Here is a 20,559-nt window from a genome sequence, read left to right as displayed (position 1 = left end):
CTGTAGAATTTTAAAAAGTGATAATACTAATTAGATTAAACACATTACTTTGAGTTGTTATTCTTCATCTAATCATCAATATTATTGCAAGTCTATCATTTAGTGAACGAATTGGCTTTAAAGCAGTACGAGAGAAGAGCAAAACCAAAATACTTGTCTTGCGCCAAAAGATGATTTCCTGAAACAATTAACAGAACTGATTTAAGAAAGACTGTGTAAAAGTAACTATCAGCATAAATAATAGATTTCCTAATCAGAAGTAGGTCTTTAAATGGCTAGCTAGTTAAACTACTTACCTGCCAGCAACGTTGCAAAATGTTTCAATTATGATAATTATTCAAGTTGCCTTCTTAAAAGCCTTCTTTATCATGTATCTGAGATCATCATCCGAAGCAATAGTCACATTATCCGGTGCACATACATCAGCATGAGAAAAAACCTTCATTTGGGAGCAATCATTTATTGAAACTTGTTCCAAGCATGGAAATTTCAAATGGTACGACCCTGTGTAAAAGCTACCAAGACTCCGGAGAGACTTGAGCTTCAGCTTTTTGAGATTCTCAAATGTTATCTGATCATCTTCATCTGATTCATCTTGTTCAGCCACTATTTCTTCCATTGCTTCACATTCCCATACGCATAACTCTTCAAGTAAAGCTAAACTTTTAGCCATTGAGAATGTGAACAAATATACCAATCCATCTCAATAATTCACATCAAGACCCCTTAGATTTGTGAAAGACACAGTGGATGGAGCCAAGCTAATCAAACTGTGACAGTATCTCACTTTCAAGATTTCAAGGTTTTCAGGTAGGGAGGTGTGCTCTAATCCAATAGAACTGAGATTCGACAGAGAAATCAGTTCCAAAGTTTTTAGCTGTGAAAAGAACTCATTAGCACAGCCATCCAGATCTGATATTTCAGAGGTAAATATCTGTCTGAAATTACAACGAGACACTGCAAACCCTTCAACATGGGGAAGTGATTCCCTTTCTAAGAATCCATATGGTAATACGTCTGAATCATCACAAAAGCCTAGCAGTTTGAGGAATTTTGCTCTCTGAAGAAGCTTTGCAGGAAATGGTGCTTGCTGAATCTGCACAATGTCTTCCTTGCAAAGCGACACATGGTCAAGGTTGGGAAAAACCTGGGGTCAAAAATATTATCATTAGAAAACGACAATGATAAAAGAATACAGGTTTTTTTTTTTTAACAAAAAGTTGTAACAGCAGCATTACCTCTTCTAATGTTATATTGGCTTCCATTATAAGCGAAAAATAATCAAGACCCTCCACTCCAATATTCGTTAGGTGACCACATTGATATACAATCAATTCTCTTAACTTTGGCCATTCCATATTGTTCACTCCTGAATAGATGCACTTGAGCTCTGGCAATTCCAATAGTTTCAACTCAGTTAAGCTAGGGAAGATAATTAAATTTCTTACTGATTCTTCTGAGGCTATTTCTTCGCTTGCAACAATCTCTACTAATCCCTCACAACATTCAACTAGTAGAAATTCAAGGCTTTCAAGTTTGCATTGGGCCATTGATGCTGGAAACAAGCTCCTGAGGCTTCTACATTTATGAATATACACATGTTGTAGAGATGGGAAGCTGAGAACTTCCTGAGGATCCTCATTCCAAACATTCTCCAAATGGGGGAGTTGTTGCAAGGTCAATCTTTTTACGGGAATAAAGAAGGGGAACAAGGATCCCACCTCAAATATTGCCTTTATGGAATCACAATTTCGTACTTGTAAATCTTCCAAGTTCCTTAGGAAGGGAACCAAATGACAAGGGATCACATAATGTGACAAAAATTGGCAACCATCCACTTTCAAATACTTCAAGTTACTGAAGCCTCCGTCTGGGACCAGGGTAAGGCCCTCCCATATTTCCTGTAGCTCTGGGTGACCACTAAGCTGCAAATTTGATGCATCACGTGCAAAGTTTGCAAGCTGCACAAGAAAAACAATTGATTCTATAGATGACTGGTAATATTTGGCAAATAAAATTCCTTAGATACCGTAATTGAGAAGTAGGTCAACTAGACTCATATTTATGATTCATTTTCAACAAATACTTTCCCAATATGTAAATATACAAATCGCCTAGTAACTAAAAAGACTTGATAAATCAACTTAAGTTCTGCCCAAAGCATGTTGTCACAAAAAAAAAAAATCAAAATGAAAGCAAGATTGAAAAAATGAAAAAAAAAAAAAAACACTTACCTGTGTGGAAAAAATCAATCCTATGGAGACATTTAAATCCAAGCCAGTGAATTGATGGCTCGATTGAAACTTCATGCCAGTTTGCTGGGGAGCAAAATTTGTGACGAATTCGATAACTCCAGTTGAAACTTGTAGATGCTCAGGCGAATTTATAGCTCCATCAGAGAAAATTCTCATTTTGGGGCATTGATGGACAAAGACAAGTTCTAAGCATGGAAGGTTCAATGTAGAATTCCCAGAATGAAAGCAACCAAGCCTTTGAAGAGACACAAGCCACAATCTTTTGAGCTTCTTGAATGATACATCATCTTGATCAGATCCATCTCCTTCTTTAAACAATATTTCTTGTATGGATTCACATCTTACAATGTACAACTCCTCAAGTAAAACTAAACTCCTTGCAGTTGACAATGTGAACAAATATACCAATCCTTCACAATCAAATACACGCAATTCTCTTAATTTTGACAAAGATACAACAAATGGTTCCAAGCTCCTCAAACGATGACATTGCTCTACTAGCAAGGTTTCTAGGTTTTCAAGAATTGGGGCTTCCCATGAGTGCTCTAGTCCAATGGATTCGAGATACCACAAACAAACTAGTTCCAGTCCTTTGAGATGCGGAAACATGTCATTATCAAGATCCACATCAAGTATTTGAGAGCTGAAAATTCCTTTGAAACTGCAACAAAAAACTTGAAGTATTTCTAAATTGGGAAATGATCCCTTCCGGAACAGTTCGCATGGAAATTCATCTGCATCATCGTGGAAGCACTGCAATGTGAGTGATTTCACTCTTTGAATAAAGTTTACTTGACATTTTCCTCTCCAATTAATATTCATGATATCTGCCTTGTTCAGTGACAATTGCTCAAGGTTGGGAAATCCCTGGTGAGAACCAAATTATTATTAGGCTAGGAAAAAACAATAATAAGATCTATTTCGGACATTTTCTTATTAATCACCTGAACAATATATAAAATGAAAACTATGGAGGATACCATTCTTGCAACGTCAAATCGAAGAATCAACACTTATATAAGAGGGAAAAAAATACCTTTTCAAACGAGACAATGGTTTCCATGTCAACTGGAACATGACCGAGACCTTTTGTTGGAAGGATTATCAATTGATCACAATGGTATAAATGAAATAGCTTCAACTTTGGCCATTCCAGATCATCTAGTCCTGGACAAATGCACTTAAGCTGTGGCAAAACCCATAGTTGCAACGTGGTTAAGTTTGGAAACATAATTGAGTTTGAAGTTGCTCCTCTTGGCACTGTTTCATAATTTGCGACGATTTCCACTAATCCCTCACAAATTTGCACTCGTAGTATCTCAAGGCTTTCAAGTTTGCGTCGTGACATTGATGCTGGAAACAAGCTCCTGAGGCTTCTACATCCATCAACTAACACATGTTGCAGAGACTGGAAGCTGAGAAATTCTTGAGGGTCATTATTCCAAACATTCTCCAAACCAGGGAGTTTCTGTAAGGTCAATGTTTTCAAGGGAATTGAGAAAAGGGAAGACAAGGATCCCACCTCAAATATTGCCTTTACGGAATCACAATTTCGTACTTGTAAATCTTCCAAGTTACTCAGTAAGCCAAGCAAATGAAAAGGGATCACATAATGTGATAAAAATGGGCAACCATCCACTATCAGAGTCTTCAACTTACTAAAGCCTCCTTCAGGAACAGCCATTATGCCATGCCATATATTTCCAAGCTGAGGGTAATCTCCAAGCTTTAAATCTTGCACACCACGTGTAAATTGTGCAAGCTGCTCCAACAAAATAAAACAGTTGAAACATTATTAGACGGTTATGTATTATCAAAAATTGAACTTTGTACTTTCCTCGACAACAAAATAAAAACGCATTATTGGAACCTAAATGCATTTTAGCAAGCTTACCGTTAAGCTATTCACATAGTACTAATTTTTTATTTAATTAAATGTAATTTATAAAATTGTATATAACAATATTTAATTGTAACAATACATTGAAACAAAATTAGCATTGGCTATATGATATTGTAATTGTACCAGAATTTTTTAAATTGACAGGGATTTAATATTTTTGACAGGATAAACCATTTTTAAGGATTGAAGATCCATTTGGAATTTCCCTAGAATTTTGCCCATTTTTAAGAAAGATATGCTTTCAATTGATTACTAAACACCACGAACGTACTGGTCATACAATAAAACAACATACGTAAGACTATTTGCCCTTAAGATTAACAACATGCAAGTTAGAAACAATTTAGGGGCAAGCAAGAATAATTAAAGATTGGACATGCCACGTGTCAAAGTGCAAGTAACCAGGATTGTTATGCATATACAAGCTGCGTAATTGAGATGGAGGAAGGAATTCAATATTATGTATGATGCAAAATTTATCAAACTGTTATAAGACTGACGATGCCATTTGACAATGAAAGTTAGGCGTTGGAAGGGGGGAAAAAAAAGAATATGAAAGTTAGGCATAGATGCTACTACCGCCGGTCTTTAATATAAGACCCAGTTAAGTAATTTAAAAAAATTAAGAAAATTACTAAATTACTTAATTATAGCATATGTTACATGATTTTTTAAAAATACTTATTTATGTCATTAGATTATATATCAATTTATAACTAAAGAAAATTAGTTTGGAGGAAAAAGATAAATATAAATACTTTAAGATAATTTGGTAACTTCCTTAATTTCTCTAAATTAATTAATTAGGTTTTATATTAAGGACTAGATGTAGTATATTGTATTGAATGTTGGGAAGGCAATAAGCCAAAAAAAAAAAGTGGCTAAGATTAAGGTTAAAATGGATGTGGGGTTAAATAAAAATTGACATGATAAACAATCGCTATACAAAAAAAAAAAAGAAGAAAGAAATTGGCATTGCTTCTATAAAGGTTGAAATGGCGGCAAAACCAATACGTAACACATACAAAATAAGAAGCATAAGTAAGGAATTGAATAGGTATAACCTTTTAGCTCTATGATAAAGTTTGTTGTTGATTTAAAAATAAAATAAAATAACCCGCTTCCTTCATTATCTTAAAGCTAAAGTGTACGTTCAGTTATTGAAGTTTATACCAACTTCAGTTTAGTTCTCGAGATATAAAGTATACTTTCAGTTACTTAATTTTAACATTTTTAGTCTCATTAATAAAGAATACCGATTAACGAATTGAATGATAACTTCATAATTAAATACTGACATATTTATCTTTAATTTAAAATGAAGGTGCGGTATGCATTTAATTTGCAAAGTTACTATTTAAATTCACTGAATCAACATTTAGCATGTTAAGATTATTAAGAGATTTATAAACTTAACAGAATAAACTAAAAAATATAAAATAAGTTAATTAAACTATTAACAAACAATCAAAAACTAGAAATTGAAAATATCATTTCGGTCATATATATGTAGATGTATTCAATTAAGACAGAAGGATATAGAATGAAATGTCGATGCATAGAAATAACCACTCAAGATTCCGCCTATACCAAGCTATCTGGGAACAAGATATGCTTACCTCGAACAATTTCTGCACTGTGGTATTGAGATCCCTGTAGTTGTGCAAATCATATTCGACCCTTGAAGCATTTATTGCAAAAAAGTTGTTGGCTCTTACAAATCCTGGAGAGAAACATTTCATCTTTGGGCATTGTTCTATGATCGTCATTAAAAGAGTTGAGAATTCTAAAGTGGCATTCCCCCAATAAAAACTCTCTAGTCTTGGTAAATGACTCAAAGTTACATATTCAAGACTTTCAAATATCATCTCATCTGAAGCTGATTCATCATTCCCATCATTCACTATTTGTGTTATTGATCCACATTCGGCTATCACCATTTTACGAAGTTGAACCAAACTCTTGGCTACTGAAGATGAGAATAGAGAAACAAAGCCATGGCACCGCATTATTGTCAATTCTTTCAAACTACAAAATGATACTGCAGAAGGAGGCACCAGAATAGTCAGTTGAGGACAATCAACTATTTGCAGGAGTATGAGATTCTTGGCAACCGGGTCCGCCCAGGAGTTATCTAACCCAATGGAGGAGAGCAGAGGCAGCGAATCTAATGCTAATTCTCTTACTCGTGCAAGTGTATTGATGATATGATCAATATCTTCAGGTCTTTGAGTGGGGACAATCTCATCCAATGCAGTGAAATTACTTATCACAAGACGTTGTAAATTAGGTACCTTTTTAAAGAATTTAAAAGGCAAAGTAGCTCCAGCTTCATAGGAATCACCAAACCACAGCTCCAGAAATTTCAGTTTATGAAGCAGGCCATCAGGAAAATGCCCATGTGATAACATCTTCATGTCTTTCCCATTGAGTGTCAAAGTTTCCAAGTTCGGAATAAACTATTAATGAAAATAGACAAAAAAGAATAACAAGTATTACGCTGATAGATACGAGAGGGGAAAAAAAAAGTAAAGGGATAATGCAAAGGAAGATTAAATTGCCTTGTCAGCGATGCAAAGAGATTGTCTGCTAGTTGTAATGTTAGATACATCCTCACATTCTACTGCTCCTTGGTGGTTTTGAAAATCTGATGCGAATGTGTCTAACTTACCACAACCAAACACACATAGATTCTCCAAGCTGGGAAATTTTAGATTGTATCTTCTAGGATAGAAGAACTTGAGGCTTGGTAAATGAGCCAAAGTCAAAGTGGTTAAGTAATGGAATTCAATTATGCTAACTCCATCTGCCACTGCTTCTTCTTTTCCAACAATTTCTTCCAACGCGTGACATCGCCTTATTTCAATTTTCTTGACTCTCACCAGATTTCTTGCCAAAGATGCTGGGAAAAGAGTTTTTATACCCGCACAATCATTAACAACTATTTCTTTTAGATTCGGAAAACTTACAATACTTTGAGGATCTTTGTTCCACATACACTTCAAATTCTGCAAGCCATTCAAAGTCATTCCTGTCAAATGAAAGGGTTTTCCCTTCGTTTCTGTCAAACTGCTGCCATCAATATCAAAAATAACCTCCACTGGACTCGAACTTACTTGCAATTCCTCCAGGTTCTCAAAGCAAGGAAGTAATCTAGTAGGAAATACTGCTGTTGACAGAAACGAACAGTTCTCCACTACCAATTCTCTTAGATTGTTAAAGCAGTTTCCTGGTGGGGAAATTTCACCGTACCATAGTTGTTGTAGCTCAGGATGATAGGAAAGTTTCAAATTTTGACAGAACTCAAAAAGAACCTACAAAATCAAATAAATTTAGACATCATTAGACTAGTCTCAATAAAATACTAGGAAAAAAATTTTTTCCACCACAAGAATAAAAGTCTTTCCCTTGACTTGGATGATTAATTATACTATTCTAAGAACATGGAGATAGCTCTGGAAGTGGGTATTTGAGAGACAGGAAATGTGAAGATTATAAACGCAAGGAAAAAAGGTAACAAAATAAAAGAAGATATATAATACAGAAACGAAGGGAATTAATAGCCTTTAGAATTCAGACTATCATGTAAAATAGCCTTTAGAATTCAGACTATCATGTAAAATAATATTGATACCTGAATTTAAATTCTCACAGTAATTAATCCTGCCATTTAAACACTTGCAATATATATTGATATCTAATAAAAAATTTATAACCACTTTTTGCACGTACCTCATGTGTAAAAATCTTTTGGATTGTAGCATTCAAATCACCTTCCCATAACCATTTATTTCCCTCTTCTCCTTCTAAGATATCAACTTTATCTAAGCTTGGTGTGCTAATTTTCTCGGAAAATTTTTCTAACTTAAGGCACTCGCTCACTTTCACCCTTTCAAGAGACGGAAACGTAAAGACAGCTTTACTCTGGGAGTTAGAAAAACTTGTAAGGTTTCTCAAAGACACAAGTTCTAAACTTTTCAATTTGCAAAAAACAACCTCATCTTGTTTCTCTCCTTCATTCTCCTCCACTGTGACAATTTCCTCCATCATTGCACATTGAGCAACCTTCATGGTAGTAAGTCGAACCAGGGATTTTGCAGTTGATGAAGTCAATAAACTCCTTAATCCGTCACACTTGCTGACTTCAAGATATGACAAGTAAGTCAATTCTAGGGAGGATGGAATTAATTTTGTCGAGTAGTAGCATTCCACAATGCATAGATTCTCAACTCTTTGAAGAATGGCGCCATTTTCAAAGCCTATATTCAATGGAATATCTGAGAACTCTACAGTCATGTTTTTAGGTTGTACAACAGTTCCAATTTCCTCGAGGGAAACATGACCTCCTTTAGGCATCACCTCTTTGGTAGAATTCCTCAAATTTAGGCTTTCTAGATTAGGACATCTATGGAGAAACCAAAAGAGAATTTCAATGCTGCTTAATCCATCAAAAGTTAGGTCTTTCATTGAAAGCATCAGATTAACATTATTGCCAATGATGGTGTCCCGCAACCTCTTTATTTCCTTCAGCCCAAATATGGCTACTGTTTCCAAGTTGGATATCACCTAAAAATCATCATGGCAAAAAGAGAAAAGCATAACTTTAGAAGAAGAAAACATATATATGCTATTACATAGATAAAGAAAATCATAGGTTTAAACATATGTACTTTTTTGCCATCATGTTGCAAAAGGAACAAAAAAAAAAAGAAAAAAAGAAAAAACATAGCACAAGTGTGAGTAAAGTAGATGTACTGCCTTTAAAAAATTTATATATACTTCCAAATATCTTGTCAATAATGATGCTCTTCTACCTTTACTAAAGATGAGAGAAACGGTTTCACTTCAGAGCATTTTGTTCCAGCACCCAATGTTTCCAGCTTGTCACAACGACCAAATAACAAACAAGTCAATACTTGAAACTCTATAGTATGTGTTCCCTGATAGAAGCGCCTTAGCTCTGGTAGATTTAACAATAGAAGTGTGGTTAGCTTAGGAAACTTAAACATGAAGTTGCTTCCATCTGATGCATAACTCCTGGCTACAATTTCCTTCATCCCATCACAACGCCTTATCTGAATGGTCTCCAGTTTCATTAGATCATTGGCAATAGAAAGTGGAAACAGATATTCTCGCCTTGGGCAACCAGTGACAACTACATGTTGTGGACCTTTAAAGTTCAAAGGTGCTTGAGGTGTAAACTGCAAGTCGAATATCTCTTCCATTGACTTACAATCATTGACCTCTAATATGCTAAGATTATGAAATCTTCCTGCCATGTAAGGAAGGAAAATAGTGACAAGTTTGTGACAGTCGTCAATTATCAAAGACTCCAAACTGCAAAAGGAATTCATGCTAGCTCGGGCATGCCATATAGTTTTCAATTCCTCCATGTTGGTGATTTTAATTTTCTTCAATTGAGGAAAGACGTCAACCTCCTATGTATGAATCAAAGTAGTCATTATGTAACCAAAATAATTAACAAAAGAAAAATAATGCCTAATTTTTGTGTCTAATCAAATCCAATGCAGCTACATACCTGGCCTGTGCTAATGTCTTTCGGTTCAAAAATATCTTTCATCATGTCACATCCACTTACAAAAAGGCTTTGCAATTTCATTAAATTCCCAACCATTGATAATGAAAATAAGTATTTTAAACCACCACAATTATTCACATTCAAGTTGGTCAAATTTTGAAAGGAGGAACTTGGCAACGGTTGGTCACCCCACACTTTCTTGATATTGATTGAGGACAACTCCAAGCTCTCTAGGTTGGGAACGAAAACCTACAAAAGCTCACAAGAAATTCCATCCTCTAAAATAACTGAAATAATTTTCATAAATCAAGTTCTATAGAAGAGTAAAACTTTATAAGCCAAGCCATCTTCATTGATTTTAAGGTGAATATGATTTAAAACGTATAAATTGAAAAGTAAAGAGAAATATATGTATTGAAAGTTCATTGCATATACATATCTTTGTGTTAAAGAGTGGAATCCATTCAGTAATTGTCTCGACCTTGTCATTTGCGTAGAAACAAGTTAATTTTGATAGAGAGTGCAACGTTAAATAACGTAATAGAGGAAATGAAATTCTACTGCCTTCTGCATCATTGCCAATATTCTCTTGCCTTTCTACATCAACAATGTCCTCCAAAGAATCACATTCAGAAACTTCAAGTGTTTCAAGCTCTTTGAGAAGTCTAGCCATGTCAGGTGAGAATAGATGTTTTACTTGGCCACAAATGTTGATCTTCATGGTTTTTAAATTGCACAAAGAGTCATCTATGAGTTGACAATTGCATATTTCCTCTAGGCTCTCTAGTTTGTACAAACATATTGACTCCAAAATGGGAAAAGCAGTCACTCAATGTTTCCTGTTTGGTGAGAAGATAATATTTTGTATGTCAGAATTTTTTCTAATGGTTAGATGCTTAAGATTCTGAAATCCTTCCACATTTAACTCATAGGTAACATAATGAACACCATCTGCTTCCCCTAAAAGCAATTGCTCAACACCTTTAAACAACTTTTTAATCCCTCTTTGCAAATGAATGTCATCGCCTTTTTTTAGATGCAATGCCAAAACTCTTGAAGTCTTATATTGATGAGACATATGAAAATCTTCCAACAAAAGCATCTTAGAGTCTCCAATCACAATGTTTTAGCTATCCAACTTGTCAAAGTCCAAGCTACTGGGCAAAGTAGTAATATCTTCTATGTGCATATCAAGACTTCTCAACTGTTGAAGAGATTCCAATTCGGCAAGGGTAGCAATTTCATCATGATTTGTTTTTCGTTGAACACCCCATTGGATGAAGGTTTTTCCCATGTACAACTCTTCCAAATTATTCAACTTTGATATTACATTAGATGGAATCACTTTAAGTTTACTACAAAGACTAATGTCAAACAATTGTAGCTTGCTCAATTGCGTAAATTCGCTTGGCAATAATTCAAATTTAGATCCCAAAAGGCTTAGAATTCTTAAACTCCTCAACTCACCAATGATGGATATGTTGTCATCTAGCACACATTGCTCCAAACAAAGCATTCTAAGCTTTATTAGGCATTTAACCGAAGAAGGGAACTTTGATAGATCAATACCTGTCAATATTAACGCTCTCAATTCTTTCATTCCTTCAAAAAGCTTGTCTGGTATTTTCATGGAAGGATCTTTACTACCAAGATGGAAGACTTCGAGTTGAGGGAAATTTACATCTTCTGGAATCCCATCAATGATGTCACAATATTGCAAAGAGATAACAGTGCACTTTTCAAATATATCCTTTCTAGGCCATTCATCAAGTTTGACATATCTCTGGGTAAAAAAATGTTCCTCCTTGTGCGCTATAATTAAGGTAGCATCACGGATCATATCATGCATAGTAACACAATCCGGAGAATTAGTATCCAACAACAAGCTTGAGTCTTTTAACTTCTTTATAGATTCGTTTGCTCTATCTTGAGCTTCTTTTATTGCATTGACTCCTTTAAATATGCTTAACCCGATGCAATATTTCACCAAATACATAATTGATGAATCATTACCCAGGTGAGCGCAAAGCAAGAAAATAGACTTCTCTTCACTTAGTAGGAAGTCATAACTTAACTTCACAGAAATCTCCACCGGTCCTAATACTTCAGTCATATCTTGCCTTTCAAATCGTTGCAGTGCATTTCCCCAGAAGACTTTGTTCTTACTATTCTTCAAAGCTTTTCCAGCTGCTTCTATTGCTAACGGCAACTTTGCACATTTTTGAACATTTTTGAACAATCTCGGATTCCTCTTCCTCCATGACGTTCACTTTAAAAATTGAATCCTCCCTTACTTTCATTTCACTCGACAATACCTCTTTGCGTCGAGAAGTCAACAAAATCTTGAACCATTTGGAATCACTCGCCATCTTGTTGTCTTTCAATTGGTTGTGACTAATATTTGGCATATTAGCTATTGTTTTCTGGTTGATGTCATCATTCTTCAATGGAATGCCCAACATACTCATGTCAAATCGAGGCCAAAGATCATCCAAGATGACTAAGATGTTCTCCTTCTCCTTCCTCAATCTCTGTTTCAAATGACCCGCTCGTCCATTCTTGCTCTCATCATCCAATCTCAAGCCCAGCATGTCCGCTATTTCTCCTTGTATCCTTCTTACATCAGTTTCTTTTGTAATATTCGCCATAACCACAACATTAAATAGCCTTTCTGATTTAGCTTTCCTTGCAATTGCTTTAACTAAAGTGGTTTTGCCGACACCGCCTTGTCCATAGATACCAATCATTTTAATTTTGGGATCACTCAGCGCTTTCATAACCTGCTCCACAATGGCATCTCTTGATTTAAATGACTCATAACCATCATCATGAAGAGCAACATTTGATGCTTCTGGCTCTGGACGGTAAGAAAAGGCAGGAAAGTTTGACTCTTCCAGCAGATCATCGCACTGTTGAACCATCTTCTGCGCTTGTTTACCAAGCTTACGCCCCAAATATAGGTTGGGAAACGAACCACTGGAGCTCCTTGTCCTCTTCTGGCCTTTATTAGTTAGGAACTTCTGAATTTCATCAATCTTCTCATCTGTCTTCGTCAACCAGGTAGTGACAGGATCGTGAATGTTCTCAGCATTTCTTTCAGCTTCTTCAACTTGAGCCATGACGCTGGTCTTTCGATCACGGAGATCCTGTACACGACTTTGCAGCTTCTGAACATTGCTTCTGTAGTTGCGAATGTAGTGTAGTTGTCGTTTAACAGGTTCCACCATGCCACCCAGCACTGTCCCGAAAAAGGTCGCTAAAAACTCCATTCTTCTTAATCCTTTTTTGGGTTTTCTTCTTTAGTTTTTCTTGGATTTTTTTTTTTTTTGGGATTTTCTTCGGGTACTCTGGAATAACTTTCTTTCTAAGATAGGAAAACTAGACGGCAAACAAGGACGAACTAGAACATGAACAAACGGAATGCGCTGTGGTTTTGAAAGGGTGAGTGACTGAAGTGAAGTCACTGGGCAAGCACTGCGCAGAAGACAAACACAAAGGGATGACCAACACGAAGAACGCGGTGGAAAAAGCAAGTGATGCAGGTTCAGAAAGTAAAGATCAGAGAGAAATAGAAAGGCGTTAGGAGAGAATGGTGGTTTGGTTCGACTTGCAGATAGCAACGTATGGTTTGAGGCTACAACAAAGGGAGGAGGGAAGACTTCAAGTATTCAATATTTGAAGGAATATCTTAATTTTTATTTTGAATTGTCATAATCGAAGCTCCAATCTTTTTCCATTGTTTGGGAATAAAATTAAACAACTTGCACATTCTAATAAAATATATGAATTTTTTAAAAAAAATGCATAAAATTCCAGAATATAATACTGTCTGTCAGTTATAACTAATATAATTTTTCCCGTAAATTTTATATTTTATACCAATTTATTTTAATTCATTATTAGTAAAACTGTTCTTTCATATTGATTTTGATTGTTGCCGGCAAAAAATTGATTTTAACTGTTAAGTAATGTGAAAATCGGCACAAAATAAATATATAAATTTAAAAAATTAAGAATTACAGAAAATTCAAGAAAATTATACTGTTACAGATATAAGTAATATTTTTTTTATATTTTATATCAATATTTTTCAACTTATAGAACAAAAGAAAAGAATCAAATTTTGCAAGGAAAAAGACAGTTAAACCGCTGAATAATTCAAAATTCAAATCATTCCCCAAAATGAAAAATGCAATACAAATCCTAGGGAATTAAATTGGAATTTCAAATTTTGGTGAATTGATTTTGCTGCTCTTTCAATTTCATGGAATTGAGCAGGAAAAAACCAGTACAAAAGCTCTGTCAATGTTATGGAAACGAATTCTCTTTCATGGATGGCACCTGGGTGGTCACATGCAACATGGTCAGCCATCTTTCAATTTTATATTTAGCCAAAAGCAGAAACATTTTTACGAGTAAAGTTGATGAGTGTCTATTTAGTTTAAAAAATTCAAGTTAATTTAATTTAGTTTCTTTCTTAAAGCTAAATACTCCTTCTATTATGAAAATATAAGCAATAAATTACTAGAATCCTTTATCATCAGATATAAGCAATACTACAAATTTTCAAGAATATTTAATTAATATATTGTCTTGACAAAAATGTCTCTTATAGATATCTATAAAAGGATTTTCTAATTTCTAACAGAAAATAATAACGATGGTCTATTGGCCCAATTACATATTTTTATTGGGCAATATTAAAAAGATTAAAATACTGAGGGTTGGTAAATTCACAGTCTCCAACACATGCATGTGGGCAAGGGTTAGGGATGCTTCAAATAAGACAAAAGGCTTCACTGCCTAGCAAGTACCAGGAAGCTCATTGGATCACTCCATTTCAGTAATCAAATCTTATCCCCCCCCCCCCCCAAAAAAACAAAAGAAAAACACCTTTTACTAATGTTTGCTTTTCCCACAATAACTTGCTTAACAACACTTGGAATATCCGGCCAAAAGGACATAATCTTCTTTATAAGTTATTTTACAAAATTTATGAAGCAATTTTCATAAAATCGATCGATCAACTTTCCTGATCAACAATAAAGTTCAACACAGATGACTGAGTTCTCTTGACAGGGGATTAAATTCCTGGCTATGTGTATGTGGGGGGAAAAAACTTGTTGGGAGAGGCAAAGCTTATTGTTGTGATATCAATATCTCAAAAGGCTTTGTCGACTGAGGATATCTTTGGAGAGCACCAAAAAAAAAAAGAAAGAATAAAAGCCACCCATATAAAGAATTAGAGGTAGTGTTTACATTGATATTAAAACTAGGATAGTGTTAGAAAAAAAAAAAAAATTAATTGTCTTGTTTGAAGCATCCCTAATCTCGTGATTATGGAGATTCTCACTAAATAATGCAAGATCAACGTTCACGCGTGATCCTCGTAACCTTAACTATGACTCTGTGCCCACATGCATATGTTTTGGAGACTGTGAAATTACGACCCCTCCTTTCCATTTTATTTTTTTTTTTTGGCCAGCGCCTCCTTTCCATTATTAAACGCTACGAACAAGTAAATTAAATTGAATTTTGATAGCGGAGACAATGGAACTAGAACCCCCGCTGGCCCCATATATGTTTTGATACTGGAAGAAGTATTCAGCTTTAATTTTGGAATTAATTAACTTGTAAATATAAGCTGTTTAAATTGCAAATCTAAGAATTTAATTTACTTGTAAATCTATTTGTAAAATTTGAATAAGGGGTAATTCACTTTTTTGCAAATGTAAAAGAAGACATTCAAGACCTTGAGACTTCTCCATGTTTCAACAAATTTGCGGGATTAATTTTCAAATAAATCTCTTAACAATAGCTATATATCAATTGTTTGTTTTTTTGTTGTCTAGTTTGATCAGCTATATATCCATTGGACTCTTCGCATGTCTTTCAATATCCAAATTGATATTTAGAAACTATGTCGCCCTTTGGTTATCAATGTAATATTCTACCAACAAAAAATGAAAAGAAACACACAAAGCTAAAAGAGCTATCACTATTATAGATACATCATATTTGCTCCGAATAAATGCTTCATGGTTTCAAAGCATTAAATATTAGGAAAATCCTCAAAAAAATACCTCTTAAATTTCAAAATTTCAAATCAGAAATTACTACAAAATTGTTCTGTCATTTGCTTTTAAAAGATAGTCAATTATTATAAAATAAAGTATAGTAAACTAAACAAGACTTATTTAGAATTTTGAAATTCAATAGATTTTTTTAGGAATTTTTCCTTAAATATTTGAAGACATTTTTTTCCAAAAATTTGAAGACATATTTAACTGTCAGGTGACAATAACTTTTAAATAAAGTTTCCTTAATCCAGCCAAAAAGGACACGTATGCAACATAAGGGCTATTTTCATTCTAGGGTTAATTAATCCGCAAGTCCTTATAGTTTCAACGAATTTTGAATCAGGTCCCTATAATTTTTTTTCTTTTTATCAGGTCTTTATACTCTTACCTTTTTTTAATTAGGTCCTTGTATTTATTTTTCTTTTAATTAAGTCCTTATAATTTCACTAAATTTTTAATCAGGTCCATATAGTTTTAATTTTTATTTATTAATTAAATATAAGCTTAATTAAATAGATTAATACTGAAATATAAAATATTAATAATTAAATTAAATTAATAATTATGCAATAAAAAAGTAATAGAATTAATTAATTCAGGAAATTTTTTTAGAACAATTAATTTTTTTGCTGAAAAAATTAAAATCATTATAATAATTCAATATCTTTAGAATATTATTGTTTATAAACTAATATTAAATAATATATACTATTTTATACTTATATAATAGTACTATTAGAATTTATAAAATAAAGAATAAAAAATTCAGGGACTTAATTAAAAATAAGGTGAACTTATAAGGACTTGATAAAAAGAAAAATAAATACAAAGACCTAATTAAAAACAGGCGAAAGTATAAAGACCTGATAAAAAGAAAAAAAAACTATAAAGACCTAATTCAAAATTAGTTAAAACTATAAGAAGTTGTGGATTAATTATCCCTTCATTCTATTTATAAGTTATTTTCTAAAAAAAATTTATAATCTTATTTATAAGTTCATTCACAAAATTTATGACACAATTTTTATGAAATTGATTCTCTTTCTTGATCACCAACAAAATTCAACACACATAACTGAGTTCACTTATTAGGGGATTCAATTCCTAGTCATGTATGTGCACCAAAAAACAGAAAATCTTATTGGAAAAGACAAATCTTGGCTTATACTATCCTCTATTCTAAATATAAGAGTTAGTTTAACATTTAATTTGGTTCTGGATATAAGATCTCTAATCCAATTTGTCTGTTATATTTATTCTTTTTTTTATAAAATAGTCTTTATATTAGTTGTACATATTAAATGTTTCATCAAATAGTAATTCTAACAAATACACGTAATTAACAAAAGTATTCTAGAGAAAATAACATATATTTATTACAAATAATTAACTTAACAAACTTTCTTAATCTATTTAAATCAGACAACTAGCTCTTATATTAAGGCTGAAATGTGGCATCTTCTCGTGATCTCTCTATGTGTCGAAAGGCATTGTCAATTAGCGATATGTACACACACAGATTGTTGCGCATCAAAAAAATAAATAAAAGTAATTTACACCAGGGATTAGCGGAAGTGTTTATATTGAATATTAACACCACCTCATGGAGATTCGCACAGGATACTATAAGAGCAACGTTCACGCGTGATCCTCGCAACCTTACCTGTGCCTCTGCACCCACATGCATATGCTTTGGAGACTGTGCTCCGCTCCATCATTGAATACCACGAACAAGTAAATTCAATTAAATTTTTATTACGGAGGCTGAAATTAGCAAACCACCCCCGGCCCATATTTTGATAAGAGAACATTACCCCAAAAAAAAAAATAACTTTCAGTGATGACTTTCAGTATGGTGACACTTGCTGCTGAAAATCTTACTTTCAATAATAACTTTTTAGAGTTGTCACTAAAAGTTAATTTTTAAAAAATAAGACTTTCAGTGGCGACTCCTAATATCATTGTTGAAAAAGACTTTCAACAGTGACTGCTTTCAGCGGTGGCATTTGTATCACTACTGAAAATTACTTTCAATGGCGACACTAAATATCACCACAGGAATTCTATTTTAACTTTTTAATAAAAAAAATTTAGACAATAATTTTTTTATTAATATGATTTGTTATGACAAAATAAAGTATTTTTACATGTTGTTGTATTAGAGAGAGAGAAAGAGAGGGTTAGAGAGATAATATGGGATGTATGTGAGAGAGAGAAAAAGAGAAAGGAATAAGTGTGTATGAAAGTGAGATATGATAATTATGTGTGTGTGAGGGAGTTAAATAATCATGATAAAATTTATAATTAAATTTTATTATTTTTATATACTATTTTCATATTTCATAATTATAAATATAATACAAATATTAAAATAAATAATATAACAGCTTAAATAATTAGAAACAAAAAATATAAGAAATAATATTTTATAAACAATATTTTTTAAGACAAAATGGATATTATAAATAAATATTTTAATCAAATAAGAAAATTAAATATAAATATTTAATAATAGCATTATTATTTAATAATATTTAATATAATAGCCTCTAGCAGTCACTTTTTATGAAGGACACTTTCAACGATGACATTTTTAGTCATCGCTAAAGAATAGTTTTTGAGTTTCAATATTTTATTATATATATTTAATTTTAGGACAATTATCATTAAATTCATTCCAACTCAATGGTAAGAAGAATGATGCAGAAGAAAGAGTTGAGGAATTTGAATCATAGAAGGATCATATTTATGATTATAATTCTATTTTCTCTGCTGATTTCAGCGACAGTCGTTATGGACTTGTTTATCGTCACTAAAAACTTTCAATAATGACTTTTTGAGTTGCCGCTAAAAATCAATTTTTTTTGTAGTGGAAGAAGTATTTAGCCAAAAAAAATCCAATCAGATTAAATTAACTTTTTATATGGTTCAATATAAAGCTGAAAGGTAGCCGACAATGTTGCATGCATGAAAGATAATCCATTTCCAAAGGAATTGAAACACCATTTGTATTATTTTGTCCGTATTCAACTCAATCTTAGTCGGACTAACCCTTCCCTAAAATTTCTAGGGAATTTTCAATCTGTAAATCCTTAACTCTCACTAAAATTTTAATCAAATTCATGTCGTTTTTTTTAAAAAAAATCAGATTCGTCTAGTTTTATCCTTTTTTTTGTTGTTAACTGGATTGTTCCGTTGCGCGAACAAAAGAATTGGGCCAAAGAAGGCCAGCGTCCAGATATTGCGCCAGATATACCAGTGGTTGAACAACAAAAGGAATGCTTTGTCACTGATAAGAATTAGTCTAGTTACCAAGAAGTAGACTTATAATTCAAGACCGTAAATTTGAATTTTACTATCAATGTGAGCACCTTATTAATGAGCAATCTATAAATACTTTTGTAAGCGCTTTCTAAGCATGAAGTCACACCCTGACAAATCCCCAAAACTCAACTTACTTAAACTTTTAATTTAACCCAAAAAAAAAAAAACAATGCTTTGTCTTGTTTTTTTCACCTGTTCAATTCAATATCAGTAGGAATACATCTTTCATAAAATTTTTTATAGAAATCACTTTTGTGCATAATTTCATTCATTTTTAATTTTAAATTATTTAGATATATATCACCTAACTTGTAAATCCATACATTACATACTCTTCTAAGTAAAAAAAAAAATCAAATTTATTTTGTAAATATAAGTTGTTTAAGTTGTAAATCTAAGAAGTTAACTGGTAATTCCATATGTAAAGTTTGAATAAGGGGAAACTTAACTTCTTTGCACATGTAAGAGATGGAAGCCAAGACCTTGAGATTCTCCCTAATTTCAACAATTTTGCGAGATTTATTTATAAATAAGTTTATTAACCGATAGCTCTATAAATTGTATGCCTTTTATATTGTCTCTCTTGGCTCAGTTTTGTATTTGCATTGGACTTTTCAAAACAAGTGGCAATCCTTCAGTGTCCAAATTGATATTTAGAAGCTAAATGGCCCTTTGTTTTTTTTTTTTTTTGTGGAGCAAAAAGCTATATGGCCTTTTGATTATCAATTTAATGTTCTACCAACACCCCCCCCCCAAAAAAAAACAGACAAAACTACCTTTCTTGTTTGGAAAAAAAATCACCCCCGCAGTTGGTAATATGTACCTGAACTCTGTACAGAAATATTAGAAACCCGTATTTAAGTATCTAATCTGACGACGCAACATTAATTTAAAAAGGTAAAAATCACGAATGCATGAAAAGAGCCATAGTTGATCGGGAAGGAAATTTTGTTCTTTGAAGTTATGCAAGATGCTTATGGAAAAGAGCCATACTTGGTAAAGATGAAAAATTTTGTTCTTTAAAGTTATGGAAGATGTATAGGCTACATGGTTTTAACGTCAAATGAATGGAATTATGAAGCTTTGATAGCCTAGCTAGTAATTAAGAAATGCTTATGAAGTGAGCTCTTGCTTTTCCTCAAAATTCATAAACAAAGAATGCTATCAAATGTCAACGATGTATGATGCTAATATGGTTCATGATTGGAGTGATTGCAACTTAATGAATATAGGAGAGGAACCATGTGTGCTAAATATGAAAAGAGTAGGAATTCTAGGACAATGAAGAATTTAAAGCTTTTATGACATTAAGTCGAAAGAAAGGACTTTAAACTTATCAAGTCATCTATGTGAAAAGTCATAAGTAGTCAATAGAAAAAATAGACTAATAAATAGTTAAACAAAAGTAATCATCAGAATTAGAATAATCAATAAATAAGTGTAGTTACCAAAACTTTA

General features: G+C 32.9%; 2 protein-coding genes across 2 annotated transcripts; both read right to left on the bottom strand.

The window, feature by feature from the left end:
- Positions 1 to 703: 703 nt before the first annotated feature.
- On the bottom strand, positions 704 to 10,370 carry LOC114718038 (uncharacterized). The gene is made up of 9 exons (XM_028903287.1): positions 10,262 to 10,370; positions 8,973 to 9,430; positions 7,891 to 8,724; positions 6,720 to 7,472; positions 5,778 to 6,617; positions 3,292 to 4,017; positions 2,235 to 3,122; positions 1,239 to 1,961; positions 704 to 1,147 (listed from the first exon to the last, which is right to left on the bottom strand). The coding sequence occupies exons 1-9, from the start codon at positions 10,368 to 10,370 to the stop codon at positions 704 to 706; spliced, it is 5,775 nt and encodes a 1,924-aa protein (XP_028759120.1).
- Positions 10,371 to 10,823: 453 nt separating this feature from the next.
- Positions 10,824 to 12,966, bottom strand: LOC114718036 (probable disease resistance protein At4g27220). Its single transcript, XM_028903286.1, has 2 exons — positions 12,013 to 12,966; positions 10,824 to 11,906 (listed from the first exon to the last, which is right to left on the bottom strand). Exons 1-2 carry the CDS (start codon positions 12,964 to 12,966, stop codon positions 10,824 to 10,826), a joined length of 2,037 nt encoding a protein of 678 aa, XP_028759119.1.
- Between the last annotated feature and the right edge of the window lie 7,593 nt (positions 12,967 to 20,559).

This window comes from Neltuma alba, unplaced genomic scaffold (genome assembly GCF_004799145.2).
Source record: "Neltuma alba isolate B1F8T4 unplaced genomic scaffold, ASM479914v2 tig00011794_pilon, whole genome shotgun sequence".
NCBI lineage: Eukaryota > Viridiplantae > Streptophyta > Magnoliopsida > Fabales > Fabaceae > Neltuma > Neltuma alba.
Note: the sequence above shows the minus strand (reverse complement) of the source record. Positions and strands in the feature narration are given on the sequence as shown.